This window comes from Periophthalmus magnuspinnatus, chromosome 14, assembly GCF_009829125.3.
Source record: "Periophthalmus magnuspinnatus isolate fPerMag1 chromosome 14, fPerMag1.2.pri, whole genome shotgun sequence".
In the NCBI taxonomy this organism is placed as follows: Eukaryota; Metazoa; Chordata; class Actinopteri; order Gobiiformes; family Gobiidae; genus Periophthalmus; species Periophthalmus magnuspinnatus.
The window spans coordinates 15,921,145-15,938,253 of NC_047139.1; the positions used below are offsets into that span (position 1 = coordinate 15,921,145).

Sequence of the window (17,109 nt, forward strand, 5' to 3'; positions counted from 1 at the left end):
TCACATCCTCTCTTCTTTTCTATACTAAACTGCAGTGCTGCTACTACTACTACTATTACTGAGTAAATGTTTAGTTTATTTAACATAGACCATAAATGAAGAGATGCAGATAGAAACTAGCTTTAGATAAATCTGGTGCAAGACCTATAATTGTATTTAAAATCCGTTTCTCGTCAACTGATTAATTTGACAACATGTTGTAATAACTTATGTTTTAAATATGCTTTTTTGGGCATTAGTTATCACATAGCTGGTTACATTGTGCCATGGAAGTATTTGTATTTCGACACAGCATGGACAGTGTTTCTCTTTTCTACTGGTTCATCCACATGTCAATATTGTCCATCTCCAAATGCATGCTGTTGACCCCAGCCCTCCCTCTGATCTCCCTCTGATGTTGCTCTTTTGTTCAGTGCATCCGCTCATGGCTGAAGGAGCAAAGCACGTGTCCCACCTGCCGAGAACACACCCTGCTGCAAGAGGACTTCCCTGCCCTTTCCTCCAAGAGACACATTTGAGATGGCGCTCTTGTCCTTCTGAATCACAACTTTTACTTTGTGGATATTTATTTAACTCATTTATGATACTATGAATACAAATCACTGAGTTTGTTTTCAATAATAGTTCTTCTTTATTTTAACATTCTTGTACTTCATTTTACATTGTTTATTAAAAACACAAAAATACATAGCTAAAAGTTCTATTATTGACTCTTGTTTTTTTCTGTACAAACCCTAAACTAGGAGTGGAATGGTTGGAGGTCAGAATTGTAGTGAGTCCTCCTGGGCCCACTGCTGAACTGTCCTCCTGTGTCTCCTCATGCCCATCTCAGTCCATCTTGACTGATCCAGCCAGTCAGACTCTGCACAGTTTGAGTGGGAAATTTTCTGTGATGAGATGGTCATCCTGAAGCACGATGACGATGTTCACTTCAAACTCTGAGGGATAAAAAAAAAAAAAGATTGTATAGAGTATTTAAAGCAGACCTACCGACTTTTCAGAACTTTTAATCTTATTATTGTTAGTGAAATGTCACTATGAGGGGAATAGGTTTGTCAAAAGTACTGAAACTAGATACTCATTTGAGCAACCACCAATACTAAAGTCACATTCACAGGACAGAAACAAACCTTTCCTGAACAGCTTCAAAAGGATCTTGAGCTGTATCAGAACATGTAGTTAGACCACTATGGAACCTACCTGGATGACTGGGGGATTACAGATATAAGGCCACATGGTAATATAAAAGTTTCTATTATTGTGGTATCTGTATTGAATATTGAGGCCTGACAGTTCTGCAGTTTTGAACATTGTCAAAACTTTCTTTTGTACTCCAGTTTTAGATATATATATATTTTAGATAGATTTATCAATATTGTGGTTTACAATGAACAGAGTATGATTCACAATTCTTGTGACTTATGAAATCACGACATGTCTCCTTGGTCCCTTTTCCTACAATGACTTACCAACTTTGAAGTTTGTAGTCTCCAGGGTGGGGCAGGTGAAGAGGCGGGGGAATACCATGTAGACTGGGATGGGCAGGCCGTGGCACACGTCGCCCTCTGCAATCTGGATGTTCTGGATCTCTGTGGCATCTCTGGCATAGCCCTCCGCACATCCTGGGCACATGGTCACAAGAGGCAGAGGAGGGAGGGGCCAGTTAGGGCTGAATCATGGTGAATCATCAGGCAGAGGACCACACAAAGGCACATGGCTGAGTAGTGGTGCTGAGTACATGGATAACGACTGACTGTTATACCTGTAATGTCCTACCTGTAACCTTACACAACCTACATGTAAGAGCCTACCTGTGAGGGATGAAAAAAGTAATTTGTCTGCACAACTTGGATGCTCCAAAAAATGTTTGAAGTGCTGTGCCCACAACGTCACCCTGGCAACAGAAATAAACTAATCTTTTGGAGCATCTACGATGTGCAGACCAATTTCATTTTTCATATGTTATATTCCCTGCTTGGATCCTGCACATTTGTTATAAGATGGATGTGTGTGTGTCCTCTCCCGTACGCATTGGCTTACTTGTGAGCTCCTACACTTCAGGGCCTACATATGAGATCCTAAGCATAGGGACCTACCGCAGGTCTCCACCCGCACCAGCTGCAACTCTATGCTCTTGATGGGTATGTCCGAATGCTCCACCACCACTTCTCCACTCAGAGGCTGACTGACCACACAGCACGTGGCATCCAGATGTCCTCGGATCAGGAACTTGGGCAGCGTGTCCCTCTGGAGAACAGGAGACAGGCAGGGGTCAAGTAGGAGACCGGCAGGAGAACGCAGGGAGCAGTAAGGAGACAGACCGGGACAGGCAATAGGCAGGAGACAGTCAAGTACTATATAATATGATCACATTTTAGTCATTGTACAGCCCTACAGTCTGTATCAATAGGGAAAATAAACTTGATTTAGGGATGTCTTTTTGAAACTGATGATAAATTTAAGAAAAAAATGACGTTTTTAACCATTCAGAGATCATTTAGAAGTAAATGTGAGCATGTCTAATTGGTTACTTTCCACCCCTGAACTTTTTGAAAGAGGGTCAGCTTGTCTCCATGGGGATGCTATTGCTACGCCTTGGCCAAGTTGCAGGTCAGATCTGTGGAGAGGTGACCCTGCTCACTGTAAGAGTCCTTATACTGTATACGTCCAGGCAAAGCTAATGCATCTATATGGAGACTAGTGAGTGGTGTGCCCGCCTCTCCACTGCCCTGCACCTGCCTCTCTGCTCTCACCCATCCACCTCTTTGCTGCTCAGCACTCACCTCTCTGCTGTTCTGCAAAGTGTCCGGGGTGATGCTGAAGGAAACGGGAGATGGAGACACTTTGGCTTTCTGAGGCTGCAACAAACAAATAAACAGGAAACAGGACAGGCTCAGGGTTAGACAGAACTCTTCTCCCAAGACTAACATCTAAGAGCCACACATGCACACAAACGCACACAAACACACACACGCGTTGTTCTGGATCCTGAGTATGTTAATTTGGTGATTTCTTATAACACATAGATTAGTGTCACAATACTAAACACTCAATAGTAAAAGCCAAAGTTATGAACTCAATAAGCTCTCAATACTCAATCTTTCGATGCCACAACGATAATAGAAAAACACTTTTTTTAGACAATAGTGATTTTCAACATTAAATCATGTCTGTGTAATCCCTCAGTCGTCCAGGTCTGATCCGTAGTGAAAGACAAACTTTAAATCTGTCAATTATATTAGTGAAGACGTTTCGCTGCTCATCCAAGCCACTTCTTCAGTTCTGGTCATGTTGCTGGTGGACACTGCCTTATGTCTATCTGAAGGGAGGAGCTAACTACACTGAAACTGTAAACAGCTATTGTCTCCAGTTTCAGTCTTACAGGTTGAATAGGGTCGTTAAAGCTTGGATGAGCAGTGAAATGTCTTCACTCCTACAACGATTTGTCCATTTGACAGATTTAAACTTCGTCTTTCGCTAAACATTAAATCACACTTTATTTTATATTCCTATTCTTTATATCTGTGTAATCCTTCAGTCGCCCAGGTAGGTTCCATTGTGGTCCACTGGCGTATACCAGTCTATGTGGTCTCATACTGGCTCTGAAACAGCTCAAGATCATTCTAAAGCTATTCAAGAAACGTTCATTTCTGTCCTGTGAATGAGACTTTTTAAGTATTGTATCTGCTCAGATGAGTATCCAGTTTCAATACTAGTTTTAGTATCAGTTTTTCAATACTTTTGACAACCCTTGTATAGAGCCACTCACCTGACAGTGCACGATGAACTCACAGGTGCGGCTCAGGTCTTTGGCCAGGAGGGGGCGCTTTACATCACAGCGCAGGGTATACTGAGGACACAGATTCAGGGTTAAACAAAACACAGTATGATTTTTCTGCTTTTACGTAAAAATCACAATTACAAAACATTACACCTACTCAATTTATTTTATTCTCCAATTAAAGGTACACTATGTAACTTTTCTGATGGAACATCTGGTGGCACCAACAGGCCAAGTTACAGGTCAGATTTGTAGAGAGGAATGCTCGATTTTGAAGAGATTTCGTAGGAATAAAAAAAAACCCAGCCATGGCATAATGTAAGCTAGATAAGTTGCATCCTATACTACGGAACATTCCAAGCAAAGCAATAACATTTCCAAGGAGCCAAGTAGGACCACTCACTAGAAAAGTTACTCAGTGCTCCTTTAAGTTCTCAGTCGGTCCCTCCATACATGAGGAGGTGCTCTGCTGTGGTACTTAGCAGGAGGTGTTTTGCTGTGTGGAGTTGCACTGAAAATTGATAATATCGCAATTGTTGTTCTGAAGATCTACAAAGATTTGAATATTGAGAACATTGTCTGACAGCAAAAAGAGCCGAGTAAAAGAAACAAGCAGAAACATCTAGTGTCATCCCTCAATCAAGACTATAAAGCAGTGGTTCTTAACCTTGTTGGAGGTACTGAACCCCACCAGTTTCTTGCACGTTCACCGAACCCTTCTTTATTGAAAAATTTAAAAAAAAAAAAATTCAAATTCATATGTATGTTTTACTGGTGCACAAAATGAACCATGCATTAACATCACTGTGTCCAAAGAATAAAACCAATACAATGCATGAACTCACAACAAATTACATACATACCTTTACTCAAGACTTGACCTACTACCACACTGAAATTATTTAAATTTTTAACCTTATGTATTCCAATAATTAACTTATTGTATTTATGTTATTTATTATTTTTAACATTTTAACACACACACCCATCACCTAATTTCCATCACACTAGAATAATAATGAATATTTACTGCAAATCAGTGCGACTTCTGCTATTGCCTTTGAGAGACCAGTTCAGAAATGCATGGCTTCACCTTGACAAGTGCCACTCTCATGTCATTTTGACAGCAACGTCTGTTCCTTTTCTTCGTTTTTATGTCGTTTTATGTTTTTATGCCGTTTGAACGGCTGCATTTGTCGAATTGGGACACGGCCAGCGTCTGGAGACGCTCGCAGTCCACGAATCATGTGAGTCGGGTATGTGTCTTGACCTCCGCCGAACCCCTGAGACTGACTCACCGAACCCCTACGGTTCGATCGAACCCAGGTTAAGAACCACTAGTATAAAGTCATATTTCTGCACTTGTGTCATTCATTTTATGTTCCATTCACATCTTGTGATATTTGATCATCAGCCAAAACATTTACAGGCACATTTAGCACATTCAGATTTAGAATGTATTGCCTGAATATTGTAATTGTGATAATTGAAAAAAATATCAAGGTGTATATTTTTGTCTATAAACCCTACTGCTTTGGTACCCATCAGGAGGTGGTCTGTGGTACCGATCAGGAGGATTGTGGTGATACCTGTATGTTGACAAAGACCCCGTGGTAGGTCTCGTACAGGACCTTGTTGCCTTTGGCCTGGAGCGGGAATTCAAATGGGATCTCGGTCTTTCCTCCAGGGATCTTCCCCGAGCGAGCCACCTCGATGCTGCTGCTCAGGAGGGAGATGGGCTAGAAGGACAAAGAATATGTGACATGGGCCAGAGTGCTCCAGGAATATTGTAATGCTTTTTTAGATATATGCTAAACTATACAATGAATTGTTGTCATATTTTTGTGCAAACTAACATATGTTGTTGTCATTATTTATTATTAATTAATTTGACATCTTAGACTTTACAAGGATTGGAAATACTTTTATATAAAAAAGTTTTAAATAAAACATGCGGTGTCATCTTTGAATTCAAGTAATATTTCTAATAATTTGTGGTCTTTTCACTATCGTTGCTCCACCCTAGCTTCAACTGACAGAAGTATTACATGATAAAGATAAACTAAAATATAAACAACTTTAAAATTTGATCAAAAAAGTTTCCTACTGATATTTTTACTTGAGAATGTAATAAGATCTACAAACTTGTTCTGAAATGCCTGGGATTCTTGGATTAGTTTATCAATTAAGATTACGGTCTCTTTCAAATGTGAATGCTCCTGGACATATTTAAGCTGTGAAATTTGAAAACATAAATGGCAAATTTAATATGATTTCACTCATTTTAGGACTTGGCTAAATGATTCAATTCAACTTCATATTTGTAACACATACGTCCTGGCCTGCTCTTCACCCCAGCTCATCCTCCCAAAGACTTGGGAGTTACCTTGACGGAGTTGTAGAAGGCCTCAAAGACGCCCACGCTCTTGGAGCTAAGCTGCAGGTTGACCAGGCCCTCCATGCTCAGGAGGATGCCATGGTGAGGGAGGGGCTCCTTACATTGCAGCACCACCACACCACTCAGGACCTCCTGTAGGCACCACGGTGCAACATCAGTACAAGCACAGGGCGAATACAGCATAGCAGAATCACTCTATCACTGTCTATCAATCTATCACCCCACTCAGCACCTCCTGCAGGCCCAACAGCACAACATCAGAACAAACACAGGAATAATACAGGGAAAGAAAGAAAGAAAGACAGAAAGAAAGACATAAAGACAGAAAGAATGAAACAAAGAAAGAAAGAACAAATGAATGAATGACCCAACACAATGGCACAACATCAGTACAATCCATCCATATCTATCTACTGTACCAATCACCTTGCTCAGGATCAGTACACACACAGGGAGGATCGATCTCGTGCGTTATAGAGGTATAGAGATGTGTGTGTTGGTTACTTAAAAAATATGATTACACGGTTAAAATATACAACCCCTAACCCTGGAAAACATGCGTTCTTAGTGTGTTAACCTGACTCTTACTTGGCCTGGAGTGCAGGCTACATGCAGTTCAAACATTATAGCGAAAAGAGCCTTAAGTCTTTAGCTCTAGACTCACGCTGGTGCCCACCCTGTAACAAAAGTCGTCCCAAACTGAGAGTTTTTCATGTTTTATTTTGCACGCTCCATCTGCTGTCCTGATCCTCCCGGTGTTCCCCTGTCCCCGGTGCCCAACCCGCGGACCCCACGGACCGAGCGGCCCGGGCACTCACCCCTTCATTGTACACTTTATTGGCTCTCTTCAGCCTAATGTCCACCGAGACGCTCATCTCTAACCACCATAGACAGGGCGCTCAGTCACGTGACAACAACAAGCACGTGACCGATCACATGAGCGGCACCAGTTCTAAAACGCTTCAAAATAAAAGCTTTTTTTTTTTTTTTTTTTTTTTTACTGAAAATAAAAGCATTCTTCAAAATGTCTTTCTTTATAGCACCAACCAACACCAAACCAACCTTCATAAATAAATGTGTTCTTATTTTAAAACTCAAGGTTTGATCAGTGTGCATAGAGAGTAGCTATTCTGCAGAGGGTTTGAGGGAAGAGGCCTATTTAATTCCTAGCATGTTCTTAAAAATCCAGTGTTATATATCGAGGTTTTGAACATTAGTGCAATATACCTTGTACTTTTACTGCATATGCTGTAATTATAATTGTATTTATTTTTTTAAAGAGGGAAATACACATTTGTTTTTCAAAATTCAAACTGTGGTGCACTACCATAAGTGATACTGATCAGTACTTAAAGGTACAGTATGTAACTTTCTGCAGGTGGCACATCACCTGCATGATTCCATGGAGACAGAAAGTAAAAAAAAAAACATATTTCAGAACATTCTCCGTGGAGATATACGTTTTATGCAATTCTTTGGAAAATTATAGCCAAATGAACAACATTTCCATGGAAACAAGCAGGAGAAAGCCCTCCTCCAAGCCAAGTAAGAGTCAGGTTTGTGGAGATGCAAGCCCGCTCACAATAAGGGCTTGCATCTCTAAGGGGGATTGTCTATTTTTTGGCTGAAAAGTTACATACTGTGGCTTTACTACTTAGAGACCATTTTAATCACATTTTTAATCATCTAGTGGGTAAGTTCTTGATTCTATTGCAAAGATCTAGACCAATTTTAGACCTCGGGTTTAGACCTGGAATAGTCCGGTTACAGTCCTGGTTTAGATCTGGCAGTTCTCAGGAATCTAAAACTTTTCTTAAATGGTACTTGGTGTGAAAGGTTGGAGGGTCATTGGTGAAAGTCAGTAAATGTAATGGCCTAATTGCCCAAATGTATCATGTCCCCATCAGCACTATTTGTTTTGTTCTTTTAGAGTTGAACTGACACTCATGCTCTGAAGGCCCACACGCGGTTGCATTTTAGCAAACATGGCGGGCCACAAAGATTTAATTTCTCTTGACAAGCAGGACTGTTGCTAGAGTAATCTTTACGTTCACTATTTCTTAATGGTTTGAACTGCACAGTTTTAGACCACTTTTTATTTGTCATCATGGCATCACACATTAAATCCATATAAAACAACCTAATCTAATAAACTACTACACTCATTTAGAAGTAATGCTCAGTACTGGACATTCAGTTTTGGGGAACTGTAGGGAGCAGTGACAGGAGCAAGCGGGTAAGGTCAGGTGCAGTGGCAGGAGCAGAGACAGGAGCAGTAACAAGAGCAGTGACAAGAGGAGTGACACGAACAGTGACAGCAGCAGTGACAGGAGCAGTGACAGCAGCAGTGACAGGAGCAGTGACAGGAGCAGTGACAGGAGCAGTGACAGGAGCAGTGACAGGAGCAGTGACAGCAGCAGTGACAGGAACAGTGACAGGAACAGTGACAGGAGCAGTGACAGGAACAGTGACAGGGTGAGGTCAGGAGCCATGGGGGGCAGGATCCAGGGGCCCGCAGGTGGAAGTACTGAGGTATTGTTTGGAGGAGACACAGAGATCTGTTTCCACAACACAAAGCAGTGGTGCGGCCTGCCCACCCCCCAGACACCTGGCAACAAAACTCTTACACAGCTTTATTCACACTGGACACACATGTACACAACAATAGGCCTGACCCACATGCAGTCCCATATATATTATGCAGCCTTATAGTCCTCCTCCAGCGGCAGCTTGTCCGTGCTCCCCAGAGGCTCGCTGCTTGACACCTGCACCTTGTCAAAGAAGCTGAAGTCGGCTACGTAGCGCCCGGTCCCGGTGCTGAACAGGACAGGCTTGAACTCATAGCCCCACAGGATTTCCTGGGGCACATAGGAGGTGCGGCTCTGGCACGTGGCCGCTGTGGACTCCATGGTGGCGTTGAGTGTGACCAGCAACTCAAAGTCTGCCGTGGAGAGAGACTCAGCGCTGAGCCGGGACAGGGGGCTGTTCTGGTCCAACACATGATAGAAGATGAGGGGCAGGATAAGGAATGGACACTCCCCACTGGAGTCCATGTAGAAGTCCACGGAGCTTTGGTGCACCTGGGTCTTCTCACCTTCCTCCGTCACGCTGGAGTGCAGGAGCTTGCCCGTGAGCTGGCACTGGATGAGCAGGCTCTTCCTCATGTTGGCCACGCGCACCATCAGGCAGCGCTGGCCCTGGTGCATGCACACCACTGCCACCTGGCTGAACTTGATGGTCTCCGAACGCTTCTTGGGGCGCGCCAGTTTGGCCAGAAACGCCCCGGTCACAAAGATCTCCGCTAGGCCCGTGATGACTAGCTGGGCCACCAGGGTGAAGATGGCCAGGGGGCACTCTTCAGAGATGTAGCGAAAGCCGTAACCAATGGTGGTCTGCGACTCCAGGGAGAAGAGGAAGGCCCCAGTGAGGGTGTGCACGTTCTCGACACAGGAAGTGTGGTTGGAGCTCAGGCCAGACTCCATGTCCCCGTTGCCGATGCCAATGACGTAGAAGATGACTCCGAAGATGAACCAGGTGAGGACAAAGGTGGAGGCGAACAGGGTGAGCTTGTACCTCCACTTCATGTCCACCACTGTGGTCCACAGGTCGTGCAGGTACAACTTGACCATGCCTTCCACATTGTCAATGCGCACATTGTTGTGGCCATCCTTAGATACGATCCGCCTCTGCACAGCCTTCCCCGTCGCCATCTTGAGTCTGTCTCTCACGCTTGTGCAGAGTCAGGGAGGCTCCACTAGCATTGCACAGAAGTACTACGGAAGAACACAGCCATATTAGTCCCATTGGAATTATGGGCATAGTTGTTTTTTATATAATTTTATATAATGTGCCTGGTTGTTGTTTTGTGTAATACAAATAAAAAAAAAATAATTAAATTAAAGTTACTGTGACTACAAATTTTGTACACATTCAAAAACAAGACGTCCTTGAGGAGCTGCATGAACAACGCAATAAAAGTTAATTATAAATTGTGTTAGGAAGAATGTCAGGCCTATTTAGATTATGAATTATGGCTTGAAGAAAATACACTTTTTACATTACTTAACTTCAGTGAAAACAAAAAAAAACTTGAATACCAAATATTCTTATTCTTTCTCTTGAACATGAAGTGCTTCAAGAGAAAAGAAGGGCTGTTGTCATAGTAATTAACAATTCAAAACAAGATATTGTCCTTTTGCATGGTGAAAAGCCCTACAAATGGCTTCTATAGCTGAAAAATATCACATAACTGAAAGATATGAATGAAAAGGTCATATATAGATTTTAGATTATGTGAAATGTATTGCCAGGATCCCATTCAAACTGGGAAAAATTTGAAAATCCCAATGCTACTTCATACTACAAGCTGAGAATCGCAAAACTATAACTTCAAGTCATACAGATGTCCTTCAAAACAATACATTTACCCGTTCCACACCTTCTACCTATTACATATTAACAGTTGACTCCTCCATGAAGGTTAAACCACTACTGACTAACCTGAGATTCAGTGTGTCAGTCTGGGAAACTATAACTCCAACATTCAGCTTTAGAAATCAAAGTCTAGAAAGGACAGTTCTGAGCGAGTGAACGGGTAAAGCGGTGAACAGGTAAAATGGGTGAATGAGTGAATGGGTAATGCGGTGAACAGGTGTACGTACCTATAGTCTCCGGCTTGTCGTCTTCTCGCTTGTGAATGATGCTAGACTTTGTCGCAGACTTAAGTCCAGGGCAGAGTACCTAAGCTGTGCGTCCTGGTCCCGCCCCTACTCCCATACCTGTACACTCCCCCTGTAAGGACCGCCCATACACCACACCTTCAGCCAATCACGATGCAGGGTCAATCCAATTCTGAATCAGGACTAAATCAGGTCGGGTCAGTAGTTTCTTTTAGCAGTGTAACAGTACTCTTACTCGAGTAAAAGTTGGAGTTGAAGTCTACAAGGGCCAAAAGCTTTATGTTGGCAATATGAAATGATTTCAACATTTGTATTTCCTGCACTGCTCCTTCAGATATGATTAAGCTTTTCAAATTTTTGTGTCTACCTTTTTACAATACCAAATTTTGTGCAGTATTTAATGTTTTGTGCTTCCAACTGCATTCACTTTAAAATAGTAATATTTGTCCCCACATACTTTTCTATAGTTGGGTTAATTCACGGAGTTGAGTAACCTTTTTTTTTTTTTTTTTTTTAATAATGACACTCTTACTTGGGGACAGTATTTTGGTTTTGCATTGCCATTTCTAGATAGGGGGGCACTGTGAAAACTTGTTCCAGGTAGCCCTTAGTTTTGGGGAAAAAAAAAAAAAGTTACGTGTAAGTGTAAGATGAGCCCGTGGGTGGAACTGGAGGTGTCACTGGGAACAAAGGCCCCGGAGGGAGGGTCAGACAACTGGCCCTGCAGATTTCAGCCACATAATGGATTTTGTTTCATCCTGTTTGGTGAGGCGCTGAAATGAGAATTACATAACCATATGAATCCGCATTATTTCAGTGTAAATGGACTTATCTACAAGCATAAAATTAGCAACATAACACCAACAGAAAGTCATGGATACAAGGTCCTACACATTATTATAAAGGCTATTTAAATGACTAAAGTGCAAATTAATACTTAATACTTAATACTGAGTGGTCTTTCAGCCCATGTACAGTACCGGTACAGTACTTCTTTCACTGTGGATAATGACACACTCTTATCAGCTTCAGCAGCATCTTCACAAGGTCTTTTGCTTTTTTTCTTAGGTTGATAAGCACACTTCAGACCAAAGCATTCTGGGGCACAGAGCCTGTCTTCTTCCTGAGCGGTCTGATGACTGGACATTCTCATGGCGTTATTGTTGTGAATGTGGCACCTTCAGGCATCTGGAAATTGCAATCGATGATGAACCAGACTTGTGGCAGTCCACAATTCTCTTCCTGATATCTTGGCTGATTTCTTTCAACTTTCCCGTGATGTTACACAAAGAAGTGTGTTTCAGGTGTACCTTCAAATACATCCACAGGTGTGTCTCTAACTCAAATGTTGTCAATAAACTAAATATAAATAAAGATTTATGACATCATCATCAGGTTTTTTTTCCCAAATTGCACAAATGCATACTAATCTTACTGTATGTAAACTTCGGACTTTGAACAAAGTAATGAAAAAAAAATCTTTAAAAATCCTTCTCTCATTATTCTGGCATTTAGCGAATAGAAATTATTTTGGTAATACTAATTGACTAATCTCGTCCAGACCAAATAAGAGTCAGGTTTGTGGAGATGCAAGCTCACTCACAGTAAGGATGCATGTTTTTCTATGTTTTTCAGTACAATAAAAACATTTATATTGAAAAAAACAAAAAATTTTTGAAAAATTGTTGCATACTGTGGTTTAAGTAGCAATTTGTTAAGAAAATTTGAAAATTAAAGCAAGTAGCACAGAGAGGAATCCATCCATGTCATCAATACAATATAAAATAATAAAAACTAAAAGGTGTTGAGCTTTGTCATTTGTCAAATAATATTTTTTGTGGAAGTAGCTTTGGCCCCGTTTACATTGTGGTTGCTACGTAACAGTTATAGAATCACCTCTACTGTCACCTACAGGAAGTAACATTATGCACCAGGGAAAAGAAGGTAAAGTTTTTAGTTAAATATTCAATCTAAGGGTGTTAATGTTAACAAAATTAATAGTAATAAGCAACTGAATATTGGCATTACCTGTAGTAAAAGTTACAATCATTCATGTGTCTTAAACTAAAGTAATTTGGATAAGGAAAGACAATGAAAGCTGCCATCCAAATTGCTTCTCTGTGAATCAACAGTCGCACATACCCATTTAGCTTAGGCTTCACATGTGAAATCATTTTGGCACCAAGTAAACTCTGTCATTTTTGGATATTGGTTTTTCATCTCATAGGCTCCACAACAACAACAACAACAATAATAATAATAATATTTTGCGTTATTGATGAAGGAAAGTTCCGATAGGGCTTCTGTAGTACAAAGGCAGATTTTATTCTTACATATTTACTTTACTTACGTAATCAAAATCAATCAAATCAAAAAGAGAATCAAATTACAAATCTGAGAAATTTGTTCCCACATACACTTATTAAGAAAATCAGTAACAATAAATAGGCATCAGGCTTCTTTCTATTAGTTTTTCTCATAGTCTGTTCTAAAGTCATATGTTGAAACCACATCCCCTCTGATGGGATAAGGATGCGGGGGATCAGGAGCGCAAAGGGGGTACGGGGCAGGCTCGCAGAACCCCCCGCAGCACCTTGTAGTCGCTCAGAGGCTGTCCGTCCTTGGGTGGGTAGCAGGGGCCCCGCTCTGTGGCATAAGCGTAGGGGAAGCGCAGCACCCACAGCCCGTCAGGGGGCAGCACAACCTCAGGTTGCTCCGGGTGGAAGAGGGGGCAGGGGAGAGGGCCTGGCTGCACCTGCAACACCAATACACATCGTGTCAGACCTACCGTGCACATGTTTACACCTCCACCACAGAGCCTCCACTCTAGGGTGTTACCTGTGGGCTGAGGGTCACCTCCAGCGGGGCATCGGGCACGACGATGAACAGATGGGACAGCTGGGCCAAGTGTACCTTGAGCCCCCTGCCCTGAGAGGGGGAGGGCATGTAGAGGGGCATGTCTGTGCTTAGGACGCGTGAGGCCGGCTCTTTGGCCCCCCCTGGCCCCATGACCTTCACTATCTTATCAGGCCCAGCGCTGATGAAACGGCGCCCCCTGCTGTCCTCATAGGCAAAGCCCACGTACAGGCGGGCCACGTCGTCCCTGCGCCGGCTGCGCCCAGGCCCCCCTGGCCCCCCGCGTTTCCCCGACATGCTCTTGTTAGGCACAGGCCACAGTCCAGAGCTGTCCAAAGACTCAGACAACCCCTCCTCCTCAGAGCGGGAGCGGATCACGAGGTCCCAGGGGAGCAGAAAGGCAGAGCTGGGCAAAAAGCCTGGCTGTTCCAGGCCCACGTGGCAATTGTAGGCCTTAGCGGCACCTAGTCTGAGTAGGGACCAGCTGGAGAACTTGGGCAGGAGGCCTTTGGGACAGCCTGAGTGCATCATGCCTGGGAGATACTCCACTGTGGAGGGCTGGCGGTCCAGCAGGCTGGGCCTCTTCTGCCGGGGAGCTTCTGGAGCTTCCCCCTCCCCAAAGTGCTCTAAACTGTCAGTGGAGTGGCCTAGGCTCAAGGCCAGGCTCAGGCTGGGGTCTCCAGGAGTGTGGCTCTTCTCATCCCCGGGTCCTGTGCCCTCGCCGTGGGGCCTCTGGTCGGGTTCACAGGCTGGAGCAGGGTCTGGGGTGCTGGGCTCAAACACTGGGAACTCCAAGCGCTCCAGCTTCCCACAGCACTTGTCCTCCAGCACCTGCAGACAGGGACACAAGCTCTGAGTGTCTGAGTGTCTGTCTGTGTGTGTGTGTCTGTCTGTGTCTGTGTGTGGAGGGGGAGGAGCAGTACTGACTTTGTAAAAGTCATAGTTGGCAGCTTGAAGGTCAAACGGGTCCTCTCTGGTGGCCTGCTTCCTCCCACAGTTGCAGCTACTGCTGGAGCGCCCCCTACTGTTGTGCTGCAGAATAGGAGGGTTGTGATCCAGGTCAGGCTTCTCCCCTAAACATGACCAACGAGAACACTTGAGAATGATAACACAGTAAAGTCACTATAGAGCTCAGGATAGACGACCACAATGCAACAGCGTGCAAATGGATGGGACATAGGTCCACAGATGCATCCGCAAAAACTAAGTAAAATAAAAAACAGCTGCATTAGCTGCTGGGTCACTATTGTGAAATAATTTAAAACTCTATAGAGTCAGAATACTTTTGGATGAAAGTTAAATGTTGTATTTAATAAGCATCTTCATCTTCAAATCCCGAACTCTTTAGACAGAGTAGAATGAGGGTGGTTGTTCAGATGCTGGAAAATCTAATTGTTCTAATACAATTGATATTAGAATGATTTAAACATGGCACAGAGCTATAAATGCATGCTAAATCTAGAGGAGAGGAGACAGTGAGACCTGGCTGGGGCAACAGGTGGAACTTGTGTACACAGTGCTGGTCAGTGAGACTACGCTCCTCACAGAGCTGGTGCCCACTGCTCCAGAACTTGTAGCAGTCGTCGTGTAGCTGCAGGGCGTAGCGCTGGAAGGCCACTCCACGGGCATGCTGGCTGTAGACGCGCAGCGCCTGGGCTAGCTGGTTCTTGTGCACGGTGGATGTGTAGTTATGGGGCAGGTTGGACTGGTACGCACTGTGGGCCAGGGGCAGGGCCTTTTGACAGCGGTTGTCTGAAAACTTGGCATCAGCATCTAGAAAGCCTTCCAGTACTTTGAGTTGGTTCTGGACTTTGAGGAGCAGCTCTTTGTGCTCCTCCTCAGGGGGCCCCACCATCACCTGGTACAGTCTAGAGGCCACCTGGAGCCACTTGGAGAATGAGGGCAGCTCGAAGTGTGATGGCTGTGGGTTCCGGCCCACGCTGTCATCAAAGCCTTTTTTTGTGAGCACCAGCTCCACGTGTTGCCACAGGAACTCCTTCAGAGAACAGTCCTGAAGGGCCCCAGAGAAGGGCCCGGCCCCCAGCTCTGAGGGAGCAGGGGCCCGTGCTGAGCGCCGCATCAGCTGGTACCTCCTGGGGCCTGACACAGAGTCCTGTTCTCCAAGAGCACATTGTGCCTGCAGTTGCCCCAGTAGAGTGCCTACAGGGTCCTCCTCTGCGGTGGGCACCACATACACAAAGGCCTGGTTAGCTGGTACAGTGAACAGACAGTTACTGCTCTGGTTGGTCAGCACGCGGCTTTTACGGAAAATACGATAGATCTGGTCCTCCAGGGCATGCTGCAGCCTCCTGCGAGGAGAGTGCTTCTTGGGCTTGTCCGGGTTGGTGCCAGACTCTGGGCCGTTACCCACCTGCACACAGAAAGACAACTGTTAGCTTTAGCACTTTGATACTTGTGAGAACTGGCCGTGGTCAATAAAAAGCACTTGGAGAAAGATTATATGCTGTATAGCCTGAGATCTTTTTTGCCACAATATACATTTAAAAAGTGAGTGTGTCAGTCAGCTCAGTTATGACTTCTCTACATGAGGTGTAGTCTTATTCTATCCTTCTATTCTCCATGTATGAGGCAAAAGCTGCACATTGATCTGGAGTATTATTGAAATGTGTTACATCCACAGACCAGTGCCCCTGAACTAAGACCGGACACTACCGGAACCTGCTTGACCTTCAGAGTGCCGTTCATGTGGAACACAAAGAGTAGGCGTGGGGGGCACGGTCGGCAGTTGAGCTTCCACTCCTTGGACACGGTGCAGTCTTTGATGGCCGCGCGGATCAGCGGCAGCACTTTCTGGCGTAGCGCGTCCATCGCGCGGAACAGGCGGTCGTAGGTGACGTCAAACGTGTGGTTGGGGTGCACCAGCAGCAGCACGTGGCACACGGAGAACAGGTAGAGCAGCTGCAGACAGTGCTGTCGCTCCAGGCTCTTCCACAGCTCGTGCGCGTCTGAGTGCGCGCTGTTTGCGCTCATAACAGCACAAGCGTGCAGCAGCTCGCGGCTGTCGCACACGGAGCTCATGAGCAGATAGAGCACGCGACGCTCGGGCTCGTGCACCGCGCGCAGCCCGCTGCCGGTCCCCGGGCCGAATGGAGGGAACACATGTCTGTCCAGCAGAGTGTCCAGCAGGGACTCCTTCAGAGAGCCGGGCTGCAGGCTGCTCTTCCCGAACACCCCCACCACACACAGGCCCTCCTCCCCGGGCCGCTCCGAGTACTCTCCGGCCCGCTCTCCAGGCTCCGGCTCTTCCCGCAGGAGAGTCTCGATGTCCACGGGGACCACCATGATTGTAGAATTATAAGAAAAGACCAGCTCTAAAACCAAAACACAGGCGTTACATCCTCCATCGTCACAGGGCTACACTTCCGGTTTACCAC

General features: G+C 44.6%; 4 protein-coding genes across 4 annotated transcripts in view; 1 reads left to right on the forward strand and 3 right to left on the reverse strand.

Moving 5' to 3' along the window:
- The window catches only part of ttc3 (tetratricopeptide repeat domain 3), a 26,893-nt gene extending 26,200 nt beyond the window's left edge, over positions 1-693 (forward strand). The window contains exon 45 of the mRNA XM_033979019.2: positions 414-693. Within this exon, the coding sequence (XP_033834910.1) occupies positions 414-518 (105 nt within the window). The 3' untranslated portion in view covers positions 519-693. The remainder of the gene's footprint in view (positions 1-413) is intronic.
- Positions 616-7,124, reverse strand: vps26c (VPS26 endosomal protein sorting factor C). Its single transcript, XM_033979024.2, has 8 exons — positions 6,998-7,124; positions 6,168-6,311; positions 5,371-5,520; positions 3,770-3,850; positions 2,784-2,858; positions 2,097-2,247; positions 1,470-1,622; positions 616-938 (listed from the first exon to the last, which is right to left on the reverse strand). The coding sequence occupies exons 1-8, from the start codon at positions 7,052-7,054 to the stop codon at positions 856-858; spliced, it is 894 nt and encodes a 297-aa protein (XP_033834915.1). The 5' UTR covers positions 7,055-7,124; the 3' UTR covers positions 616-855.
- A 664-nt stretch (positions 7,125-7,788) lies between these two features.
- kcnj15 (potassium inwardly rectifying channel subfamily J member 15) lies at positions 7,789-10,934 on the reverse strand. The gene is made up of 2 exons (XM_033979023.2): positions 10,841-10,934; positions 7,789-9,952 (listed from the first exon to the last, which is right to left on the reverse strand). Exon 2 carries the CDS (start codon positions 9,887-9,889, stop codon positions 8,876-8,878), a length of 1,014 nt encoding a protein of 337 aa, XP_033834914.1. The 5' UTR covers positions 9,890-9,952; positions 10,841-10,934; the 3' UTR covers positions 7,789-8,875.
- Positions 10,935-13,161: 2,227 nt separating this feature from the next.
- Positions 13,162-17,109, reverse strand: smg8 (SMG8 nonsense mediated mRNA decay factor). The gene is made up of 5 exons (XM_033979020.2): positions 16,403-17,109; positions 15,197-16,085; positions 14,642-14,787; positions 13,697-14,545; positions 13,162-13,613 (listed from the first exon to the last, which is right to left on the reverse strand). Exons 1-5 carry the CDS (start codon positions 17,015-17,017, stop codon positions 13,401-13,403), a joined length of 2,712 nt encoding a protein of 903 aa, XP_033834911.1. The 5' UTR covers positions 17,018-17,109; the 3' UTR covers positions 13,162-13,400.

Bases quoted from the DNA above. Each gene is read 5' to 3' on its own strand.
- vps26c (XM_033979024.2), bottom strand. From the start codon at position 7,054: ATGAGCGTCTCGGTGGACATTAGGCTGAAGAGAGCCAATAAAGTGTAC. The intron at 2,248-2,783 runs GTGAGTGCTGAG...CCTGTTCTCCAG, and splicing joins CTTTGCAGAACAGCAGAGAG to AGGGACACGCTGCCCAAGTT. The intron at 939-1,469 runs GTAAGTCATTGT...TTTATCCCTCAG, and splicing joins GACTACAAACTTCAAAGTTG to AGTTTGAAGTGAACATCGTC.
- kcnj15 (XM_033979023.2), bottom strand. From the start codon at position 9,889: ATGGCGACGGGGAAGGCTGTGCAGAGGCGGATCGTATCTAAGGATGGC.
- smg8 (XM_033979020.2), bottom strand. From the start codon at position 17,017: ATGGTGGTCCCCGTGGACATCGAGACTCTCCTGCGGGAAGAGCCGGAG. The intron at 16,086-16,402 runs GTCAAGCAGGTT...TTCTGTGTGCAG, and splicing joins ACATGAACGGCACTCTGAAG to GTGGGTAACGGCCCAGAGTC. The intron at 14,546-14,641 runs GTCAGTACTGCT...CCCTGTCTGCAG, and splicing joins CCAACTATGACTTTTACAAA to GTGCTGGAGGACAAGTGCTG.